Source organism: Amblyomma mixtum, chromosome 3 (genome assembly GCF_055824585.1).
Source record: "Amblyomma mixtum isolate Tamu chromosome 3, ASM5582458v1, whole genome shotgun sequence".
Taxonomy (NCBI): domain Eukaryota; kingdom Metazoa; phylum Arthropoda; class Arachnida; order Ixodida; family Ixodidae; genus Amblyomma; species Amblyomma mixtum.
This window is the reverse complement of record NC_143014.1, coordinates 356,911,236-356,933,608: the sequence shown is the minus strand read 5'-3', so window position 1 is coordinate 356,933,608 and position 22,373 is coordinate 356,911,236. Positions and strand designations below refer to the sequence as shown.

The window sequence follows — 22,373 nt, the reverse complement described above, 5'->3', positions numbered from 1 at the left end:
GCATCTATAATCTGTTCCTGCTTTCTTTTATTTGTTTTTCCGAACCAGCTTATATGGTTCCAGAATTTTCTTGGCCCCCCTTTATTTGCCTCGCGAACTCCAGCCAGCCATTTATCAGAGGACTGCTTTATTTTAGCCTGGACTAGGACCTGAACTTGCTGTTTCTTTTGTCGATAAGATTCCCATTTTTTGCCTATTTCCTCTACAGATAACTGCGCCCTCTTTGCTTCTCTGTGTTCCCTTGAAGCCACCCGTCGTTGTTCGATGGCCTCCTTAATTTCCATATTTCACCAGCTTCGTGGCTTCCTCTTTCCTCTCCAGCGGTTAACTCCTTTCACTTGTTTCATTTTTGTAGCGATGAGCAGTTCCAACTGATTATAATCCCAATTTTCCATGTGGCGTTTCTCAATTACTTCTTCTATATCGGCTGATATTAGCGCTATTTGTTGATCGTTTAATTTTGCGTTGTCTTTTGGACTTCGTTGCATTTCTCTTTTGACTAGGGCTCCCAACTGTAGACTAATACGTTTATGATCACTTCCTAGGCTGTCCTTCCCCTCTTCGTCTATTGCCATTATTGCGAGCTTGCTATAGATGCCCTGCGACATTAGACAGTAGTCAATGGTTGTTTGCCTGTTACGGGATTCCCACGTGATTTGTCCCTCACATTTAGTTTCTCTATTGACAATAATTAGGTTGTGCCGCTCACACAAGTCTAGCATTAACTTCCCGTTACAATCTGTGTATCCATCCAGATCCTCGATGTGGCCGTTCATGTCTCCAAGCAAAATAATATCGACACCGTCTCCAATCTGCTTTATATCGTCATATATAAAGCCTTTCTCGAGGCTTAACGTCCTTATCTCTCGATTAAGATTCACAACGTTGTTAGCAACCATTCCATTCCTTCCTTGTACCTCCGGCACTGTACACACCACGATCTGCGCTTGCTGTGCTATCGCCCTTATACCGTCAACTCCCTCACCTAATGTTTTCCCTACTTGTGCGGCGTTACCATTCAGGACATCATTTAGCCCCGCCGCTACCACTACCAAGTTACGCCTAGCAGCCTTCTCGGAAAGTTCACTTTTAGTCACTCTCAGAACATCGTCCATTGTCTTTCCTGGAAACACCCCGACTGCTACCCGCCTGTCACCCTTCACCCGGTCCAGAATAGCTCTTTTGCAGCGCCCCATGTTTGAGTCACCAGCGATAAGCACTAGGGTACTCTGCCACTCCCTCCTAACTTCCGGATCTTGCTGCCTCTTATCAGCGACTGTGACCTCATTTCCTGGAAATAGCTCGTGCCCCTTCTCAGTCGCCTCTCGAATTCCCAGCTGCCACCTGTGCGTAGCTCTTCCTGCCTGAACATGTCTGACCTACTGGCCTCTCGCTGTCCATGCCAGTGCAAGCCCCATCCACGTAGCGATGCGCAGCAGCGCCCCCGCCGGCCGTCACTGTCAATTCGCTTCACCCGAGCTGGCCCAGCAGCCGCCGGCCGCGCCACTAGAAAGTATTCTAGTTCACTATAGCTTGGCGGTATCCATCGAGGTTATCGTGATGGGCCTGGCAGGCAACACTTTACTATGTAGAAAACACGGTGGGAGCCTATGGATGTGTACCAACTTGTTGGGGATGGCACAAACCATGGCTCCATTTGAATGGCCGATGCTGGGCACCAGATACTGCATGCATGTGCTTATATGGTTGACAAAATGTAACTCATAAATTCACTAACAATCTGAGTGGGTCAAATCCATCAGAGGTACACTTGGCACTTTATGGTGTTATAATAAAAACTGCATGACAAAATTCTTTTTTACACGTGCATATGTTGACTTGAAAATTTCACAAATATTTCAGAACTAACGACTTATATACTGGGGCTTAGAATATCGTTAGTAAAATATTTGTGAAAAAGTTTCACTTCTTTTTTTTACAAAATAATATATTGCATGTTTACAGAGCCCGGCATGCCTGAATCCAAACACTCAATTTCATTGAGCGTGATTTTCAAGACATTCTTAATTCAATTAACGAATTGCTAAGCACATTACTGGCCACACAGCTGCTTTTTACAAGGGTTCCGAATACAAATATATACACAGAAATTTTCTACAAGGTTGATTACACAGCACACTTATACACTCACCTTGGTACACAATTATCAGTGCAACACTCTTTTCAATACAGAAATGCACGCACACGCGCACGCGCGCGCACACACACACACACACACGCAGGCACACACACACACGCACATGCGCGCACGCGCACGCACGCACACACGCGCACACGCGCGCGCACGCACGCACACACACATGTGTGTGCGGCTGCGGGGCTGCGCTAATAGCCTGCAATGCCAAATTCAGCCAAATCATTAAAGATAGAGCAAACCCTTGATAAACCTACTTGTGAGGAGCTTGCAATCAATCAATGTCAGCTGTGACTTGATGACGTCATTCAGGCTCGCATTTTCTGCACATTTCTCTTTGTAACGCTGGCGCCAGTGTCTGGCATCTTGTTTCGCCAGAACTAGACCGGATTCTGCCACGACGCCGTCATCTGTGTTGCTGTCAGATGTTGATGCATATAGAATATGCTTCTTTCGGGTCTGCAAGGAAACTGAGTATTAATGAAGATTACTATAAAATTTGTAGCAGTACATGCAACTTACAGCTCGAATGTCGGTGGCTTCCTTGTTCTTTCTTTTGGAGTTTTCTATCTGTGCTTTCAGAATACTGGCATATGCACTGTTTTTTGCAGCCTGTTTCTGTTTCTTTGGTCCCTGAAAGTACACAATGAGTGCTACAATCTGCAAAATCTCGATCTCGAATGAAGAGATAATTGCTTCCCCTTCCGTGACTTGGTAGCTTCGGAGGACACTCCATCGTAATCACCCCCATCAACCTCATAATCTGAGGCTGGAATTTTCGCCGTGGGAATTCGTTTTGCCTCCCGCTTTCTGCGCAGGTCTTCTTCAGTCTCTATAAAAATAAGATAGATGTAGTAGTTAGGTTCAAGATTTTGTTGAAGGTTCATATCAAAGGAATGGTTCTCAAGATGAAAATCAACTTACCTGCCATCATCAAAATCTGCGTAGAATAGTGACCGGAAATCTCATTACGTGGATCAGCCCAAAATGCCGAGTACACCTGCTTCGCATCGAAATCCTTGGCATGTGGTGGAGCAAAGTCTTTAATTTTTGTGACAGGAACAGCATGCACCTTTCGGTCATGATCGTTGAGGAATCGCAACAGAGCGTGCATTTCAGGAACTACGCGTGGCTTCAACGTTTCGCATCACACCGTACTTACAATTCCTACACGTGCAACTCGCGTGTGGTGGCTCGTGGTATCACGGTCATGGAAATCGACTAGCTTGGCCGGCTGGCTTGGCTATTGTTGGATTAGGCTTTGCAGCATATGTTTTTGCTCGCGTTCTTGTTCTCTTTAGCGGCTTTATAAACTTATTAGTGCCTAAAAATTTCTGCCAAGCAGTGTGTGAAATAAAACAAACAGCAAAATGCCTAGCTTTCGCCATGAGTAACGATCGTCATACCACTACCATGTTTTTAGTGGGGGAGACGCTCGAATCCAATCCAGTTATATTCGCAACATTGAGCGTGTGGCTAGTTTGTGTTTTGTTCATTGCCTTATGGCTTGATCTGTGGTTGTTTTTACTGCTGGTTCTGTTCTCTTTTTTTTACGACGTGGGTTTGTGAAGGGTGCTTCAAAAAATGGCCACTGCAAAAAAGCACAGGGCTCGGAAGCGGTATCTAGAGCCCAATGCCGCGGATTATGAGGACATTCCGAGGTCGACGGCGCATAGGCTTATGAAGGAGGACGCCACCAGTCACACCAGTGCGACAGTGTCAAGCACGCAGACTTCGGCTTCTGGCACTGCCGCCTCGTATGGTCTCTGTGATGAACCGGACGATTCTGTGAAAACTCTGGATTGTACTGATGAAAGGTACTGCGCTGGGAATTCTCTTTCATCCGGCCCTTCGCAAATGGGTTGCGGCAGACAATTCGTCGAATTTTTAACCCCGCTAGGAAGTGGAACTTCGCTGTTCGTTTTGAGACGCTCCAGTTTTAATCATGGATTATGCTATTGAAGAAGGTCTACCAAGGACAAGCATAGAAAGATTGCTGAAATTGCAAAACAAGCTTTTAGGAACAAGCTGTCTTCCTGATAGCAAATACCTTTTCCGGAAATTGGCAGGTGCTTTTCCTGATGACATTGCTTTTCATTTTTACTGCCCAGCATGTGAAGCGTTCTTGGAAACTACACCAGGCAACTTGCAAGCCAGACAGGGCATCTCGCCGACGTGTTCCGTGTGTGGGGAACAGTATTCCGGAAGAGATTTAATTTCGAAGGGAAGCTACTTCGTTGGCCCGCCGCTGGCGACTCTTCTAGCCTCAGTTCTCGCGGACGAAACAATACGAGAAAAGCTGGCGGAATATCTTGAAAACCTGAATTCTCCCAGGGAGACAGGGAAATCAGATTTGACTGATAGGGAAAGTTATCGCAAGCAGCGTGGTAAACTAAATTGTGGTCGGCAGGATTTGACTGTTTCGCTGAACGCAGATGCAGCCGTGTTTTCAAATCAGCAAACTATGCCATTTGGCCAGTAGAGCTGACCATCAATGAATTGCCACCTTTCCTACGATGGCGGTCAATCGTTCTGCCACTTTTGTGGTACGGCAGTAAGCATCCAAACATGACGCTACTTCTTGAAGCCTTCTGTGCGGAAATGAAGAGACTGGCTCAAGATGGCATCAATTGGAAAGCAAGGGATATAACAGTAAACTCCAAGGTAACTTTTCTGCATATTTATTGCGATATATGGAAGTACTGTTTTCTAGAAATGCAAAAGGCACTTGTCTGTGATTCCTCGCTGCACGTAGGTTTGAGAACATGTACAAGCTCCGTAGTTAATTCCCGAATTTGTTCAAGCAACTCAGTTATTGTTCAAAAACTTATATGCAATCTGCATGACAGCTTCAATACTTCTGGATGGTCTGCCCAAATCGGCGTTGCCTGACATTGTACTAATAATATTAATGCATGCAATAAGCTCTGATGGTAGCAGCTAGATGCTTCTAGGTAACTGTTTTCCTGTGTTTTCATTCTTTTCCATATTTGATGCACTGTTGACCCACCAACTCTTCTAGGTGTACTGCATGAGCTGCGTGGCAGACGCCCCTGCAAGGGCTGCAATGCAGAACGTCCTGCAGTTCAATGGCTACTAAGGCTGCTCATGGTGCCTTCACCCAGGAGTTTGCATCAATGGTAAACTAAAAGTAAATTGTGATATTTTTAAGACGCTAACTAGTGGCATTATTTATTTTGCAGGGTGCGTAAAATACCCGGTCAGTGCAGGTGTCGAGGACCGCAATGAGCTGGGTATGCTGAAAGACATGAAGTAAGCTGCAACAACCCAGCGCTCAGTTCGTGGTGTGAAAGGTCCCTCACCACTTGTTAATGTACCAGGATTTGATATAGTGTGGAGCTTTATTCCAGACTATAAGCACTGTGCCATGATTGGCGTTGCCCGCCAGTTTACTGAGCTGTGGCTTTCAGGTCTTGGTGAACCATACTGCATTGGAGATCCCACGCGACAGTCAGTGAACGACTCTGCGGTCTTAAGCCGCCACAGTGTTTCAATAGGCAACCACGTGCCCTGAAACTCCGCAAATATTGGAAGGCAGCTGAGCGGCAATGTTGGGTTTTCTACTACTGCCTGCCTTGTTTGAAGGATGTCTTGCCTGAGGAATACTATAAACATTTGGAACTTTTTAGTTCAGCACTATATATGTTGTGCAAAACCTCTGTGACCGCTGACGATGTCAATATAAGCACTTTGAGGCTCACGGAGTTCGTCATGATGACCGAATACCTGTATGGCGGAGCACAGATGACATCAAATGTTCATACACTGCTGCATATGCTTCATGGGCCATTATGGGCACTGTCATGCTTTCCATATGAGTCGAGCATGGGCCATCGTCTGAAGCTTATATCATCATCGAATGGAGTGGCTTTCCAGACTTTTTCTCGTGTTTTACTCTGAAGCACATTTTTTGAGCTGAGGAGCATGGCCTCGGAAGTAGTTCAGCTGCATCTGACAAAAATCCAATAAAACCCAGGTACTTTGCGAACCCTTGGAAAGCCTAAAGCGGTACCTGAGCATCTTTGTGAGCTTGTGAGAAGGCTGACCTCTGATGCTTTTGACCAGATTGTCGTGCATGATAGAGTGAGAATTGCTGGTCACACCATCCCCAGCATGCAGTATCTGGCTCAATCAAAGCGGGATTCGACAGCCCTGAAACTGGGAGATGTCTAGCTTAGGGCAGAGAGGATTCTGTCTGTGACTGCAGCTGATGGAAGCTGCAGCGTATATGTTATGTTATGCAGCTATGATGTTGTTGACTTTGGAGACGCAAGTCACTTGAAACTCGCTCACAAGCACCCTACATGGCTGTTGTACAAACTTTGTGAGCCCATGCATCCATGTATGTACTTGGAGATCAACAATGAGGCTATATTTGCTGAATTCTGCAATAAGTATGAATGGTCTTAAAGCAAGGTGACCAGTTTTACTTATTTCAAAGGGCAACTTCAGGATTCTTTGAACATTTTGATTTCGTAATCAGGGCCTATTTCTTGGAGTACACTCTATCTCGGGCAAAAAACCATTTTGCTATTAGCGAGTAGACGTAAATGATAACGTCAAAACAGACAGGCCTATGATGGCATGGATATTTCCACAAAACCTATCGTACGTGTTGACTAGATAAACTGCAACTTTGTGACCACTTAGGTCATTATTGGTTTGAAATGACCAAAAGCAAGGTCGAAATTATGTCATTTAACAAACGCAGAGCTAAGATCAACGTCCCTGTGTCCAGTGACATCACACGCATGGCTGCCCATAGAAATCTGCCTGACTGAGGTCATGCAATAGAAACCTTAAATATTCATTTGCGCCGCAACAGGACAAGAACCCCACTGCAAAATTTTGCACAAAAACCACAAAACTGCCGAGAACACATCATGAAAGTAGCAGTAAAATCTGAGAAGGTACCAAAAACGCTGGAGTTGCTCTATAATGTAGCTGTGCCACAGTTTTAGAGGGGATGTATGCAAATTGCAGATTTTAAATTTTGGACATGGGCTTTAAATTTTTGCAAGAATTATCTTGACATTTTGTCTTTTAATATATTTCTGGGGTTTCATTACGACATTTACTCTTTCCATGTGGCAGTCTTGGGCTAATGATTGTATTTGTGTGCACTTTTCATTTGAAAAGGTTTTTTTGTGTATTTTGTTAAAAAAAACAATTATGGAATGATTATTTGTACCAGATATTGTATAATGTTCTTTGTTGCTTGTGCTTTAGTACTTTGTGTAGTATAACTTGTTTGGAATAAAGTCCCTGATGTATGTACCACATAAAACTGCCTTTGTGATGTGAAAGCAATGCATCAGATTAGAACTCTCCATTCATTTGCTTTGAACAATTGCCGGGTTAACTACAGCCAGATACAACTCAAGACCAAAGTTGCAGATGCCCTACAAAGGAGGCCCTCTAGGAAATGGCGTCAACCAATTTTCATGATGCTGTGGCTGATCGGATGAAGCCATGGTTGCTTGCCTTTTCTCTGCCACTCCGAAGGATTAACGTCGTAAGAATCAGTGGACGCTATTGATTGGTGAAGTTCCTTTGGGGGGCATTTACCGCTTCGTTCTTGGATTGTACCTTACTATTGAAAGCAATCGCTGATTCCTAAGGCATGCAAAGGATTTAAAACATGATTAAATAGGCTTGCTTTATTTGCATTCAAGTGAATGCTTTTGCCACAGCGAGTATGTCGAGAAATTGCTGTATCATAATTCCCCTCATTGATTGGGTGTTCTTTCAGAGCTTATTGATTTGAAATAGCATCATTTACCCGCAAAATTGTCACTGCAAATTAGTAAATTAAATAGATTCTTAAAGGCTCCACATAGGCCTTAACACATGCCCATTATGAGTGGCCGAGTATTTTTTCTTGGAATATTGGTTTACTATTATTAAAATGTCAATTATATATGGTTTGAATTATTGGTTGTGATTCAACCTCTTGGTACATTCGAAAGTGAAACGATTCCTCTTACTGATCTCATAAAAAGCAATCGAAATTGGTTGTCTGAGGTATGCCAAACTAAGATTCACCTGGACTTGGCATTTTAATACTCATCTTTTTGAAACACAAAACCAAACCAGACATTTTCGAATATTTGGACTGCACGAATGGATTGGTACTTTTTCTGTTCTACACGTAGATTAGCAATTTAGCCAGTGCAGTGGGGCCACTATATATAGCCTGTGGTGCAACATGCAATACCCTTTGTGATTACACAAACACAGCTGGTACAATGGTGATTCAGAATGAAATATACAGGGGTGGGGATTTCCTTCAGTGCAATGCTTTTGCTCGACATGCTGTGACCACTAGCATATCCACTTGACCAGCAGTTCCCCACGCCCTTGTTTTTGAGGCAAAAGTGGAGCCGCCTCAGTCAGGTGGTCTCTGAGCTTGAGTATGATGCCTGGATGTGCAACAGGCTGAAGAAACCCTAAGCTTGACCACTTAGCTGATGTAAATAGAAACATATCAGCCCCAAGTGGATTTTTGCTGGGACCACCTAGGCCCCAAGTGGTTGTCATACTGACCACTTCAGGAGCAAGTAGGAACACTTGCCACACCATCTGATGCCACTTTCTCCAAAGTGGTTTTCAAAGTGAAACCACTTTGCCGACCACTCACACTGGAGTGGTTACGAAGCGGAACAACTTTGGAGACCACTTACACTGAAGTGGTTACCAAGTGGAACCACTTGACGGACCAACTGGTACCACTTACATTGAAGTGGTTCTGAGCATGAACCACTTTGTTGTAACCACTTTGAATTTTCATCTGAGATATGCAATACCAATCGAGTATGCTTTATCGGCCTGGAAGTTGAGAACAGGTCAATTAGTTTCTCTTTACCTTGTGCTTTCTCAGTTTCATTTAAGCAGTCAATACAGACAGCCTCCAAAGCTACGCTGTTACTTGTTTCCAAGTAGCAGCTCAGAAGGAAGGCGATGCAGTGCCCTGTTTCGTAATTTGATCTGCCGAACAGATTGAAAAAGTGCAAAATTTATTCTCCAGCCATAAACATAAATGCTTCTAACTACAAGCAAAGCGCATGCGTTAAAATATTTGCTCAAGTTAGCTGGTTTCAAATGCACCGCTGCGTTTTTGTTTACACTAAGGGTCTCTGCAGGGCGCAGCACTGCTTTTGTTTACAAACATCACGTTTGTGTATTAAAGTATGCGGTAAGCGGAAATGGAGTGGTGGCCCCTAGTATAAATGACGCTGTTCTCAGTTGCCCAGCCTTGCTACCATGCACTACATCTATTGTTTAATGTGCTGGTTGCAGGCATTCATGGAACTCATCTGCACAAAGGAGGATTCCGCTTTATTTTTTGAATGCATGAAAGATTGGTAGGGCCTCGCTATTTATACATTTCTGTATGTATTGAGTTCATTATAATATACATTCCTTTTTAGCTCGATGAACCAGCCAGGACAAAAGAAGCTGACATGATTTTTCAACTCAAAAGCTTGCTTGCAATGAAAGAAGAAAAGATAAGGCGGCTGAAGAAAGAAAATGAGGAGCTCCAGCTCAGGAACAGTCGCCTTACAGATGCACTGCTTGACAAAATAGGTAAGCACAATATTAAGCATGAAATGCTTTTAGCTCCCGTTGTCGGCAGTGTGGTGACGTCACGCCAAGACCGAGAGCCATCATCCGGGCACTGAAATCCACTAAATTCCAGTCATCCGGGCTCTGAAACCAGAACATCCGGGCACCGTACGAGACTTAACGAGATTTAACGAGACTCTCTAAGCCCTCCTACGCGACCGGCATGCAAGCGCTGGTTGGTCTCCAAACGAGTCACAAAAAATAACTGCTGCCAGTGCCTTCTCAATGTTTATCAAGATATCAGTCGAGCTGTGCGTTTGATAATGCACGGAATTATAATTTCTGCTTTCTAATAACGCGTGCGAAAAGCACATAAATGCCACGATACACTTCGTTGCCATACGTCATCTCTTAGGGGCTTCGCGCATCGAAGAAAAGCCGCGCAGGCGCACAGGGGCCCGCGGGAGAAGCGCTGCGTTCAAAGGGCAAGGCACCGCGCCGAACGGGTGGTGGCGTTCCTCCCTTCCTTTACGGTGCGGTTCGGGTGTCCACCGAGATGGCAGAGAATTACTGCGCCATTTCCTTTCCTCAAAAAACCTTGCGTTCAAATGGCAAGGCATCGCGCTGAATGGGTGGTGGCGTTCCTCCCTTCCTGTACGGTGCGGTTCGGGTGTCCACCGAGATGACATTAGGCCCGTAAACATTTCATGCTTACTCTACTCTCGGTTACGGGAGAGGCAGGGATTTTTATTGGTTTGTCTGGGAGCCAATATTTTGTATTGAGGCTTTGATCACTTCGGCAAGCAGATATATATCTTCTGTGGTGTGTCTCAGACATGTACTTATATTGGTATATTGAAGTGGAGCATGAAAGCAGCACATAACCTGCTTTGTTTTATTTTCTTCCGTGTTGCTTGAGTGCGTTGTGTGAGCATCCCACTTGCGGCTAGTACTTTAAGATGTAGTAATAACTGAATAAACATTAATGTCCATAAGGCAGAAACTGTTGGCTCTAGCAAACTGGCTGTTTAAGCAGGCTTTCTAAGTGGTTTTAAGGTTAGAATGTGAGAGCACAAATACAGCTGAAAGGGTGGACCAGATTTTTTGGTTTCTGCTTCCTCTATTTCAAACATTGCATATTGCTCCAGTATGTATGATACATGCTCTAGAATTCATACATGTGCAGTAAGTAATTTATAACTGCATTATTTAAAATATACTGAGCAATTTTAGTTTCAGTTGCTCAACTTTGAGCTGTGCTTTGACGTCGGAACCATAGAAGAGCAGCAACCCTAACATATGGGCCTCAAAAGTTATGGCACACAGACTGCTGTGTCGTCTGCCGTCACACACATAATGTGCATGCCAGCGCCTCTCAAAATGACAGCAGACTTGGCCAATAAGCATATACGCTTAGAAAACCTTAGCATGCGAGGGAAGGTGCCGACTTCTTAAAGAAATATAGGTACCAAATTTTGGTTGCGTGCTTTCTTCTTTGCAGTGACGCTTAACACATTACTGTGGATCGATCACCACGTGGTGTTTACCTGAGTCCGCTAAACAATTTACAATTCAATTTCTTCTCTCATGCGGTTCCAATTTAAGTTTCTACAGCGCTGCAACATCAGAGGTCAGTATAGGTCACGTGAGGCATGAAACAATTGCAACATAATCGCTGCTCTTTCATCCGTTCTCATTACGAATCTTGAGGCAGGCCGCCTTTAGCGTTGTAGTGAACTGAGACGATAAAACAGTGATTATATAACGTTTTTTTATGCTACACGTGGCCTATGGTGACGTTATTCAACGTTAAAACTGAAATAGCATGTGAGAAATTCAATTATAACTTATTAAGTGGTTGTAGGGGAATACTATGTGGTCATCTGTGTTTACTAACATCTTTCTGTATCATTATCATTATAAAAAAAGCAAGCTACCAAAATTACATGGTGTACTTGAAACCAATTGGATGGTTTTGGCTAATCTCACTCTGCGGTCTACCAACGCGATGTCTTCATTTTCTGTACCCTAGTCCCACTACGACAATAGCACTGATCGTCTGAGGAAAGCTTTGTCAGTAGCCTGCAGATGAAAAGTCAAGCAGCATTTAACAGATGTCCTTGCTACATTACAGTGACACAGTGCTCATTTGCCTTCAGTGACTAATAGGCACCATCATCTTCCCATCGCTTTGCCCACAGCCAGGCTGCGAGACTGCTGCAGGTCCTGTTATGTAGACTGCTGCTTAGTTATGTTGACTGTAGCCGCAGTTTGCCTCCTTTGTGTTGCAATCAAGTTCTGTTTACTGTTGCTTGTGCATTATCAGTGAATCAGGTCTTGTTCATTACTTGGTGAAAGGTGTCAGCTTAATTTTGTTTTGAGAGAATGTAACGCTCTTTGTTTTTTTTGTTTCAAAACTGCAGAAATAGCTCGCAGAGACTGCCAGAGGGGCGGCGAAGTGATTGGAGAGCTCATAACGCCAGGACCGATTAGTGCAGGTAATTGGTTTTGGTTTTTCAGGTATCTTAAATTACTGCAATGTTATGCTATCGTGACATGTATTCAGGCTTTTTTTGCACATTAGCTCTGTCAGAGCCACCTGATGCTTCATAATCCGTTGTTACCTGTGGCAGAGGGCACAAGATCCACAGAAATGGTGTCACGAACTGAAACAGGTGTGTCCTGAAGGTTGACTTTTGTTGCTAGTGTCCCATTCCTAAAAGAATAACTGCTTCATTTTTTAAAATGCAAAATTACCTGCCAGATTCTTGGCAGGCTTGTTTGATCATAATGTTATAGTTTACAGTTTGTGTACTGCTCTAATTACATTTGCTTTTTCCACCGAAATGCTGTTGAAGCCTAGATTGCAACACTCTGGTGTCCATTCTTGCAGTTAGTTCCCAACATCATCTTTTAGTCATATGCATGCAGTCCGTAAATTTCATTCATGAAATCCACTGTTTTCCACCTAAAATACTGCATGTTCCATTCGTTCGATGCTATGCTGAGGTTGCCAATCTGAAATTCAAACTACTCTCATTGCCACTGATTTCAGTAAAAACAAGCTGGTTTCATCATGTCTTTGCACTGTGCCCACCTGCAGTGCATTTCAAGGCCATTAGGTAAACAAAGGCACTTCTGGGGATCAAACGTAGTTTAATGTTGCCAAACAATCTGGCTCCTAGTAGTCCTGCTCCAAACCTAGACTGCTTCTCTGCATGTGAGAGGTGTGCCCTTGCATTGCAGTCGGTGGTTAGCAGGGTAGAGCATAATTGAAACCTCTGATTAACCATCCTGCTGCATTGCAGAAGCTTGTCATTGTTGTAAGACTGTGCTAAAATTTTCTTTCAGATGTTTAAGTGGCCAGCATGCCACAGTAGGACGTGCACCTTTATGATATCTTCATTATTAACAACCAGCATACTCAGTACTGAAAGACAAACGATTTCAAACTTCATTACCTGCATGTACAGAAGTAAAATGTTGAAAAGTAATATGAATGGGAAAGTAAAAAAGAAAGCACTTATTTTGCTTCATCAGGAGGGATGCAAGCACCACTCATGTAACGTTGAAGGACTGGTGAAGAATCTAGTGAATTATTTTTATCATATATCATTAAAATTTTAAAAAGTTGTACGCTTATTTATAGTTATGTAAGGAACCGTGTGCAGTTGATTTCTGTTGAAAATTATTTAAGCGGTATTTATATAAATGAACCCCTCTTGGAAGGAGGCGAGCCACCTTGGTTTGCTAGGAGGATTGCCCCTGTGACTGAGTTGTTTCTAACAGTTAAAATAGTTCAGTTTATCAGTTGACTGATTCACCATTTCTTTTCCTTGATCACAGAAAAGGCAGCTTTTCCTGCCGAAGATGTTGATGGAGCAGTGCTCGCAGATTCTGTTCGTGAGTTACACTTTATTTGTTCAGTCATGCTCCAAGGTCAGCTTTCGTTAAGTTCAGCCTGTATTTACATGTGTACTGCAATGTTATCACTTAAACATCATGACGGTCATTCAAAAAATAACACTATATCGACCACATTTTTTCAATAGACAGTGTATGCCAATTCAAACATCTCGCAAACACATTTTTATGTGAGAAGTTTGCCGAAAATATATATAGTATGGCGAGAACAATGATGAAAATACGTTGGGAACATGATGCTCTTCTTAATTTTTTTTGTGGCATGCTGGAGCACAAAGCGCCTTTTTTCACTGCATGATCTTTTTTCCCAAAAGGCAACGGCCAACACCTACTGTTCTAAAGCCCGAACTTATTGGAAGGTTTATTCTTCGTCTTCAGCACCAAAGAGGCGCCACTCTTCATCACAACTGAAGAGAGGGGATTTGCAAATTCACACTTGCGAGTTTGAGAGGTTTTGCCACAAAACGTTTAGGCTGAAAAGTGAAAGTCGCCAAACGGGCACACCTGCATTGCTTAAATTTCCTGCCTTCCGAGCCCAAGAAGCAAACTGTCAAACCAATGAGCGTGCTTTTTGGCAACATCCTAGTCCAATAACGTCCTTTTGTCGACTTCAGGCATAGTTTCAGTCTTCCCTTGAAGCATTTTGGCATGACAATCACTGCAAACAGGTGACATTTCTAAATCACTGCGCCGTGGCATGACCTATAGGCTGACTGCTATGGCTGCGGCTAATTACATGGTGTGTAACTCAAAGGGCACTTCAAAACTGAGACAAAGATGCGCAGCAAATGGTACAATTCATTCGTTTCGTGCATGCCACGGTTTTGCTGATGGCAGCAGGGTTTCACATTTGCAGTGTTGGAGACACCGCGATGCACCTGATTTTCTGTCTCGCCGCTGGTCGCGTCATCCGTCGCTCAAGAACAAAGGCTACGCAGCAAAGCTGCTGAAGCCTTTGAGATTAACGATTACAAGCAGTAGCCGCTAAAAATCTCGGAGAGGTCATGCAGCTAGTTGCTGTCACCTGAGTGTCTCCTCCCCCCCCCCCCTTGTTTACTTGGTCTTGCAGCGTGCACGCCACGAGGTGGCGCAGCCCCGCAGGAGCGTTGCTTGGTTCGTCGTGTGTGCCCAAACGCCACCGCACCTGGGCTGAAATTCAAATTAATGAGGTCTGAGTTAATGAGCTTTCACTGTAGCTGACCCTCAGTGTCCCTTCATGATGCAGGATAGTGAGCTTGAGCCTGGTTCTTTGCAGTATTGGTTGCAACTTGGCAACGGGTATTTGTTGTCATAGAGTAGTGTTTAGATCTCGGCACCTTTCAATGAATCCCTGCAGAACATTTCGCAACTGGAGCTGCTTTTCTTGCATTGCTAGAAACGGTAGTTGCGGTCACCAAAGCTTCAAAACTGTCCCTTCTGATTTAGTGCGAAGCATCTAAGCAAGTGATCATGTCCTCTACTCTCGCGTTCTCCTTTAACACATTACACAACTTATATGACAAGTGTGTTGCTTCGTTGCGTTCGAGTGCAAGTGGGCTAGCATTTGTTTGTTGCCATAACGTTCTTAAGTTTACTGTAAATTTTTGAATCATTGTTGCATGTATGAATGGACTCGTGCAAAAATGAATTGCACTAGCATTTCAATTGGCCAACCACAAAATTGTCTCTGTGCTGCCTCGTTGCTTCAGTTGTAAAAAGCATCGTGGTTAGACCAAGCTAGACTCTACTGACCCTTTAATTAACTTTTCAAAATCATTGCCCTCAATTATTAGTCGCATTTGCCTTCTAATTGCACTGACTTTTATTATTGACTAAAGAATTAGACTACCAGTGCATGACAATACTCCATGGCTAAGCTGGAATGAGCTGCATTGTGCATTTCTTTCTACAAGCTCACTGCAGTAAAAACCTCACGATTTAGGACTTCAAGAGAATGGGAAAATGTCCAAATCATCCAAAGATCAGATTATGAAATGTCTCCCTCAAAAAACTTTTTTGAATAGCTTGTTTGATAGGTAATTTATTTGGTATAAAACTATTGCTTGGTTGCTTTGAAGGCTAGAAGTTCTTGGAAATATATTTTGTACCAGGACGCTTTACTGGAAGCAGAGGTTCTCCAAGTCTCCACAAGCAGCGGTGTCATGTGTGAAGAAGCCTCCACAGCACAGTGAAAAACACGTGACCAGCGCTCAGTTTCGGCACGCTGGAATGTGTGTACACAGTTTTGGTGTACAGATATGGACACCAGAGCAGGAGGATGGCACTGTCAAAAAGACAAGCAAAGACCAGCAACAACTAAATTCGTACTTTCCAAGCTGCTGCCTTGAGCATGCACACCATTCCACTTTTGCTGCTCCTGGCTACACTATCTGAGGACGAACTGTGCTTGCGCGGTTCATGCAGTTCTTATTGGCGACACGCTCAAGCTGTAGACGGTGCATACCTGCCACTTTGCATATGCACTTGGCACCTTGTGGAGCTGAATCATGCCTGTGTCACCAACGTGAACTTGTTTTCAACCACTTTTTTGGGGAATAGGTGAGTGTTCATGCACTACCCAGAGAATGCCACATCATGTGGGAAATTCGAATCTGCATACGAAACAGCGTGCAGCTGGACTTGGTTAGATGAGCTGTCCAGTGCCTGGATCAAGCCTCTGGAGCCTAGCCTGACATGGGTGTTATCAAGGACCATACCAGCTTTCTGAATTCAACGGGGATGAGATTATTGAGGTTCTACCGCAGTACTGGCATGTTATGGCTTTTGTCCGAAGCGAGAGTTCTTTACTTTGCTGTTACTGCCCAGTCAGTGACTGAATGTATTGCATTGTACATTGTGTTCATATACTTGCTCGTGCTGCTCGGACCAGGCTATGTTTTCTGCAGATTATGCAAGTATTAACATTTTATCAAGTGGAGGAGTGGCAAGACTGAGTATCACACATTCAGAACGGGTTTTGTCTGCAACCCCCCTCCCTGAGGCAAAAAATAATCTAATCTCTGTGTTCATGTAGCGTACATGAAGCGTGAATAGTGCATGAAGTCATGTTCTTTATGCCGAATTTTTTCAGAGGAGCATGGATCCATAGGTGGCGTGGCCCACAGCCTTGACGGCATTTCATCTGGGCCATCACCCAGCTTTTTGGAGGCAGCCAATGCGCAGGTGATCATGAATAGCAGTTGGTACTATACTTGGTATACATAAGTGATTAATAATGCATTTTATTTTCAATTAACGGATGCATATTTATAGCTCCTCATTCACATCTATTTAAAGTACCGTATAAACTTGTGTAAGGGCTGCACGTTATTTTTTACTTCCAATGTATATTTCGAAGGTGCAGCCAATGCAGAAATAAAAAAAAATCCTTTTTTTTTCTTATCTGCTCCAAAACAGGATGCGGTGTATACGGGTGCGGCACTTACATGAGATAATAGGGTTTTGCTTTGCAGTTATGCATTTTAATTTCGAAACCACATAAGCGCGAGTGACCTGCAAGAAATCGTAGTAGTAAGTTGTGTTATTCTTCATACAAGGAATAGTTTATTCAAAGTAGTTCCGCAGCCTTAAGTTTAGTAAATATATGAATGCACATGGATATGCCTGCCGAAGTTTAATATTAACACAGAGCATGATACAGTTCCTTTTGTCATCACAAGATTTTCTCAGCAAGGCTTGGTAAGCCTAGGACTGAAGACATACTTACTGCTATGAAGTGTATACGTTGTATTTTTCCCGAAGCCTGATTTTGAGGTGCTGTTTCAAGAGAAATTGGTAGCAAGAATATTTTTTTGCATGCGCTGTGCAAGACATGCCCAGCTCAGTGTCACGTCTTTCAGTGTCACGTCTTTAGTCGGGACCCTTAAACAATTTTTGTTGGGTCCCTGAAGTTGTGTGTTTGTATTTCATGTTTTATGCTAAATAAATACTTTCTTTCTTTCTTTTCTTTTTTTCAAAGTTTGGGATTCCGCTTGAGAAGTGGGCACAAATAATGCGTAACACATCGGACCGCAAGTGCTGCCTGGAAATCGCCAAACAGCTGTGGAGTCCGGAAGAGGCAGCCGTGCGCAGCCTTACCGGCCAGGCCTGCCGGACTGTGCCCGGCGCTTCATCAAAAGCGCCAGCAACGCCTGAAAAAGTGCAGGCATTGACAAGTAAGCAAACGTTACTGAAAGTCTGTATTAATATTTAAAAGTTAAACCTAGCGCGGCTTTCCGGTATCAGAACCAAAATACAGTTATATGCTTCCTTGTTTTGCTCTCTTTCATTACATTTGTAGTCTTTCAGTGTCACGTCTTTCGTGCAGTGTCAGCATAGAAAGTTTCCAATGTTCACAAAAAACACCTCTGAAGCAATGGAGGCCTTGTGTTCCAATTTTTGACAACTTGATTCGGTCGGCTGCACATTGCCATGAAGTGTGAAGACCATCCAGTGCTGCACATCAGACCAAGGATCACTACTAGGCTATTGACCTAATCATACCAGTAAAGTAGCCACGTTAGCGACGCGAAAAAACGGGCTGCACTCATCCCTAGAGGTGTAACGTTTTTTGATGCTCTGGGTTTTTATAAAATGCTAGGCTTGCTTACTTCTTCTACAAGGCACAGCTTTTGGCGTAGAGTCTGAATTCTATACTTCGTCTCATGGAAGCCTGCATCACAGTGGAAGACATGCTTTATTGGTTACCACAGTGGTAGTGCAACAAAAGACAAAATGTCATTGCCATGTATGGGTCACGAAATCGAAAACAAACTAGTAGAGCAAAACATCATTTCCCCTAATCCCCTACTATCAGTGCTCGGAAACCATGACATTCCTGTTACCCCCTCCGCCCCCACCTTTTGGCTTTCTCTGAACTCGAGCCATTCCTCACCCCTGCCGCCTTGTCCTTCCTTAGAAATGCCCCCCCCCCCCCTTTCTTTCTCCCTCCAGTGCCAGCCTATTTTGTTTGCCTTGTTCTCATTTCCCTGTGCCACGCTGACTAATCCTCTTATCTGAGTTTTACAGGTCCACCCAGCGCCTCCCCCCCCCGTCGCAGTCGCTTCAAAGCCTTTGTTCATTACACACCTCCCGGATAGAAGTTTTTCCACTATAGCAGCTTAACGAATCAAGATTCACCTCCCTCCCCTTCCTGACACGCATCCCCTCTCACACCACTTTCCTTCCCCCACCCGGGGCCTTCCTCCTCGCAGAGAAGGCCCTATTTAATCCCTGCCAATGATGAACGCTTTGCCTAGACGAAGACAAGTCCTCTTGTCGAAACGTTGGCTCAGGCAACCTGAGGTTTTCCCCTCCCTTGTTCATTTTGTGATCGCCAAGGACCATCTACCACACCCTCTCTCTACCATTGTTTCTAATAGTAAACCTCAGAAATTCGAGTGCTGTAAAATTTTGTGAGTTCTCCGGTTAAGATAATTTGGACTGCTGGTGGTGTCCTGATCAATGCTCATAAAGTGCCTGTCATAGGATGTTTGCAAATTCAGACACCAGGGGTCTTGAATCAGTTGATTTGGACAGCTCCCAGAGACGCCATGTCTAAGTGTGACCTCCTTGGCAATTGAGTGTGCCATGTATTCAACCTCGGGCCTAAGTTGCATATTACATTGTTCCTCGTGGACCTCTGGCAGGCATGACGGTAATCATAAGGTCTCTCCCGATCAGCTAAGAAAGAGTGCAGTTGTGTAGTTTCGTCTTTAGAGCATAGTTGAGGGTTCGACAGCGACCTACCTGGCGAGGGAAGTTCAGCATATCAAGAAACAGACACTCCATAGTCATACAAGAAAAAACACGAACATAAACATTGATGTCTCGGCGCCACTTTAGTTGTGCAGTGCTGAAACGTCAACACTTTTGTGTTTTTTTCTTGTAGGACTATGGCGAGTGTTTATTTCTTGATATGCTTCATCTTTCGAGCTTCTCAGCTAGTGATATTAGCCAACCTAGCGCTATTTACAATGCTGACTAGCTTGTTGTTAATGTTTTTGAAGGCGCCTTGCCATTCTGTTGCCAGTGCTCATTTTCTATGTGTCTGTACACGTGATTTTTCCGTGCAGTTCCGGGAAGTGTGATTTTTCGCACCGGGATGTGGAGTTGGCACCTTGCACGGCATAACCGAGTGGTGCGGCCACGGTCGTTCATTTTATCTGAGACACAGTACCATTGCTCTTATACAGGGTGTCCACGCGAACTTTAGCCAAGGGTTAAAAAATAACATATTTAAGGTAGGCCAGGGAAACCACTTACATACACCTACCAACCGGCTTGCGCATCATAGGCAATTTCTCCTTTTGAAATGAATTAATTAGCAATTAAGAATTTTTATAAAAGCGTAAATATTGACTTTAGACAGCAAATGTGAATGGAAAAGTCGGAGAGCACCTTCAGAAATCCCCATTCCATTGATTTGCGATAAAGAAAACCTCACGTGTATCTTTTTTCCGAGCTCCAAAGAAAGCCCGTGAAATACGAAAAAAAATCACGTGACTAGGGCATTCGCGCGCCACTATTATGCTGCTATCAGCCGTGGCTTGAGTGAAAGAAATCAGCTGCTGGCAAGGCGCGACCACCTCAATGCGCCGGCAGGCAGATATGTCAATGTTGGTTGTGGCGCCCGCGTGTACCAGTCTGCAAGCGTGACGGCGCAAGGTGCAGTGAACGCGCCGGGCATTGTGAGCTATGAAATGGCGAAAGGTGACAAACACAAATGCAACGAGTTTTATTCGCCACTGAGAGCCAAAAGAAGTAAATTAATTAATTGCAAAACAAAAATTGCCTATGATTCGCAAGCCGGTAGGTAGATGTACGTACGGAGTTTCCCTGACCTACCTCAAATATTTTATTTTTTAACCCTTGGCTAAAGTCAGCGTGGACGCCCTCTATAAATGATGGTAGCACCAATAAGCAAGTGTTTGTTGTAACAGCGGCCATTACAAATAGGCTCGACTATAAATTAAATTGCAGTGAATATGGTGCGATGGTCCATGTATAGTAATCTCAGCAAAGAAACCATGCAAGTGAAGCTGGTGACTGTACTCCTTAAAGTATTTAATTCTAAATAGTTTGTTCCAGTTAAATATTCAACAGGTTTTTAAATCTGTAATGTTGGCATTACCATTGAGACAAACAAAGAAGCATATAAATTTTTTATTTGTCTTTCAGACTACTTCACCAGGTTTGTCGAGAAGCATCCAGCACCAGCAGAACCAGCGGAAGCGCGAGTGGCTGCCGTCCGGAAGTACTTGCGCAGCTTCTTTGTGGAAGCCGCCCGGCTTGGAAAGCGCACTAAGAGGAAGCCAGAGGGATCTGGAAGCCCCGAATAAAGCGGCTTCACTTAATGTAATTCACACGCGATGGTGTTTTTTTTAACATAAGCAGTGCATGCCAGCTACAGACAATGTTCAGATTGCCAAAAATAATGAAGGACTACTGCCATTCTAAGATTCCAGTCAATTTTTGGGGCTGTCATATACCAACGTGTACAAGCTTAACTTTTGAACATCCAGCGTACCGACACCAACTGTTTTCACGTCGTCATCATTTGTTTATTACGCTGGCAATCCCGATCATTCCAACATGCCCAATCATCCCACCATTCAGCGTCCCAACGTATTTTCCATTACCATAATCCACCAAGGTGATGTATGCTGGTTTCCAATATTCCCATCGTTGCCTTTTTTTCCAAAAGGGGTAGCTCGCCTTAGATAATATCTATCTGAGTAATTCGAATTTCGAAAACGAAGTTGCCCTCGGCGCTGTGGCCTCACATATTTTGGCTGTTGGAGGAGTTATGTTTACTTGAGGGGTCGCTTTGCCTGCCAGCGTCTCGAAAGTGCTTGTATTTTGGCTCGTCTTAGACTTTGGTTGGGGCCAGAGTGGGAGGATGACTGCTTTTTCAAACTTCTTTCAAATTTTTGTATAGACGACCGCAGTATGACCCATTATCCCACAGTGAGATAGGTGGATAGCTTGGACACACTGGCGAAGCCTTGATGCTGTCGTGGGCTCACTAGTGCGCAATGGTTTGGCTCGAAAAACCACTCGTGTCTACGAGCTTCGACACGCTGCAAACTAGGCGCAGTGGAGAAAACACGTGTGCATATTCATGCTCGTTGAGGCGTGTGTTCATGCAATTGCCTACCTGGTCGATCTGTGTTCTGCCCACGAAAACGGTATCTGTGCTTAAGCGATAGTCAACTTGGCTCACGTACTGTGTGTAATTTCTCAGAGAATAAACACCTGGCGTAAAAACGGTACTTACTACTCCAGTCACTGAAACACTAGGTACAAATGTGCAAGTTTACCGAGGGTAGAAAAACAACGTATCTTCCCTCCACCTTCTTGAGAAGTGTGATGTGATGAACGTACGGAATGACTGCGATACTTCTGACTTTTGTGAGGGCCAAAGTCATCTCTTTTAGGCTTCCGAAGATTATTGTCAAAGCAGAACTGTGTATGATACCCACGCAGCAGAGCCTTGGAATGTTAAGAAATGCCGCACAAACTATGGCAAACCAATGTTTCAGTATACCTTACCGACACTTCTGAACCAGTTGTACTGCCACAAGAATCTTGAAGTATCCATTATTACTCTGAAAGAATTGCCCCAAATGTTCGCATAGTTTTTTTTTCTTGCTATTACCATTTTCAGCGCACCTGTCAGTTTTGCTATCCTTTATTTTCTCCTGCCCCTCTTTGCCTTTATAGGCTT

General features: G+C 43.9%; 1 protein-coding gene and 1 pseudogene across 1 annotated transcript; both read left to right on the top strand.

Annotated features, from left to right (window-relative positions):
- Window positions 1-3,739: 3,739 nt before the first annotated feature.
- LOC149356435 (uncharacterized) lies at window positions 3,740-6,586 on the top strand (annotated as a pseudogene).
- A 4,334-nt stretch (window positions 6,587-10,920) lies between these two features.
- Window positions 10,921-20,985, top strand: LOC149356434 (uncharacterized). The gene is made up of 6 exons (XM_089576342.1): window positions 10,921-10,927; window positions 12,166-12,240; window positions 13,589-13,645; window positions 16,737-16,828; window positions 17,625-17,820; window positions 20,825-20,985. The coding sequence occupies exons 1-6, from the start codon at window positions 10,921-10,923 to the stop codon at window positions 20,983-20,985; spliced, it is 588 nt and encodes a 195-aa protein (XP_089432468.1).
- Window positions 20,986-22,373: the final 1,388 nt, after the last annotated feature.

Coding starts and splice junctions, on each gene's coding strand:
- LOC149356434 (XM_089576342.1), top strand. Junction 16,829..17,624: donor TGGAGGCAGCCAATGCGCAG/GTGATCATGAAT, acceptor TTTTTTTCAAAG/TTTGGGATTCCGCTTGAGAA. Junction 17,821..20,824: donor AAAAGTGCAGGCATTGACAA/GTAAGCAAACGT, acceptor TTTGTCTTTCAG/ACTACTTCACCAGGTTTGTC.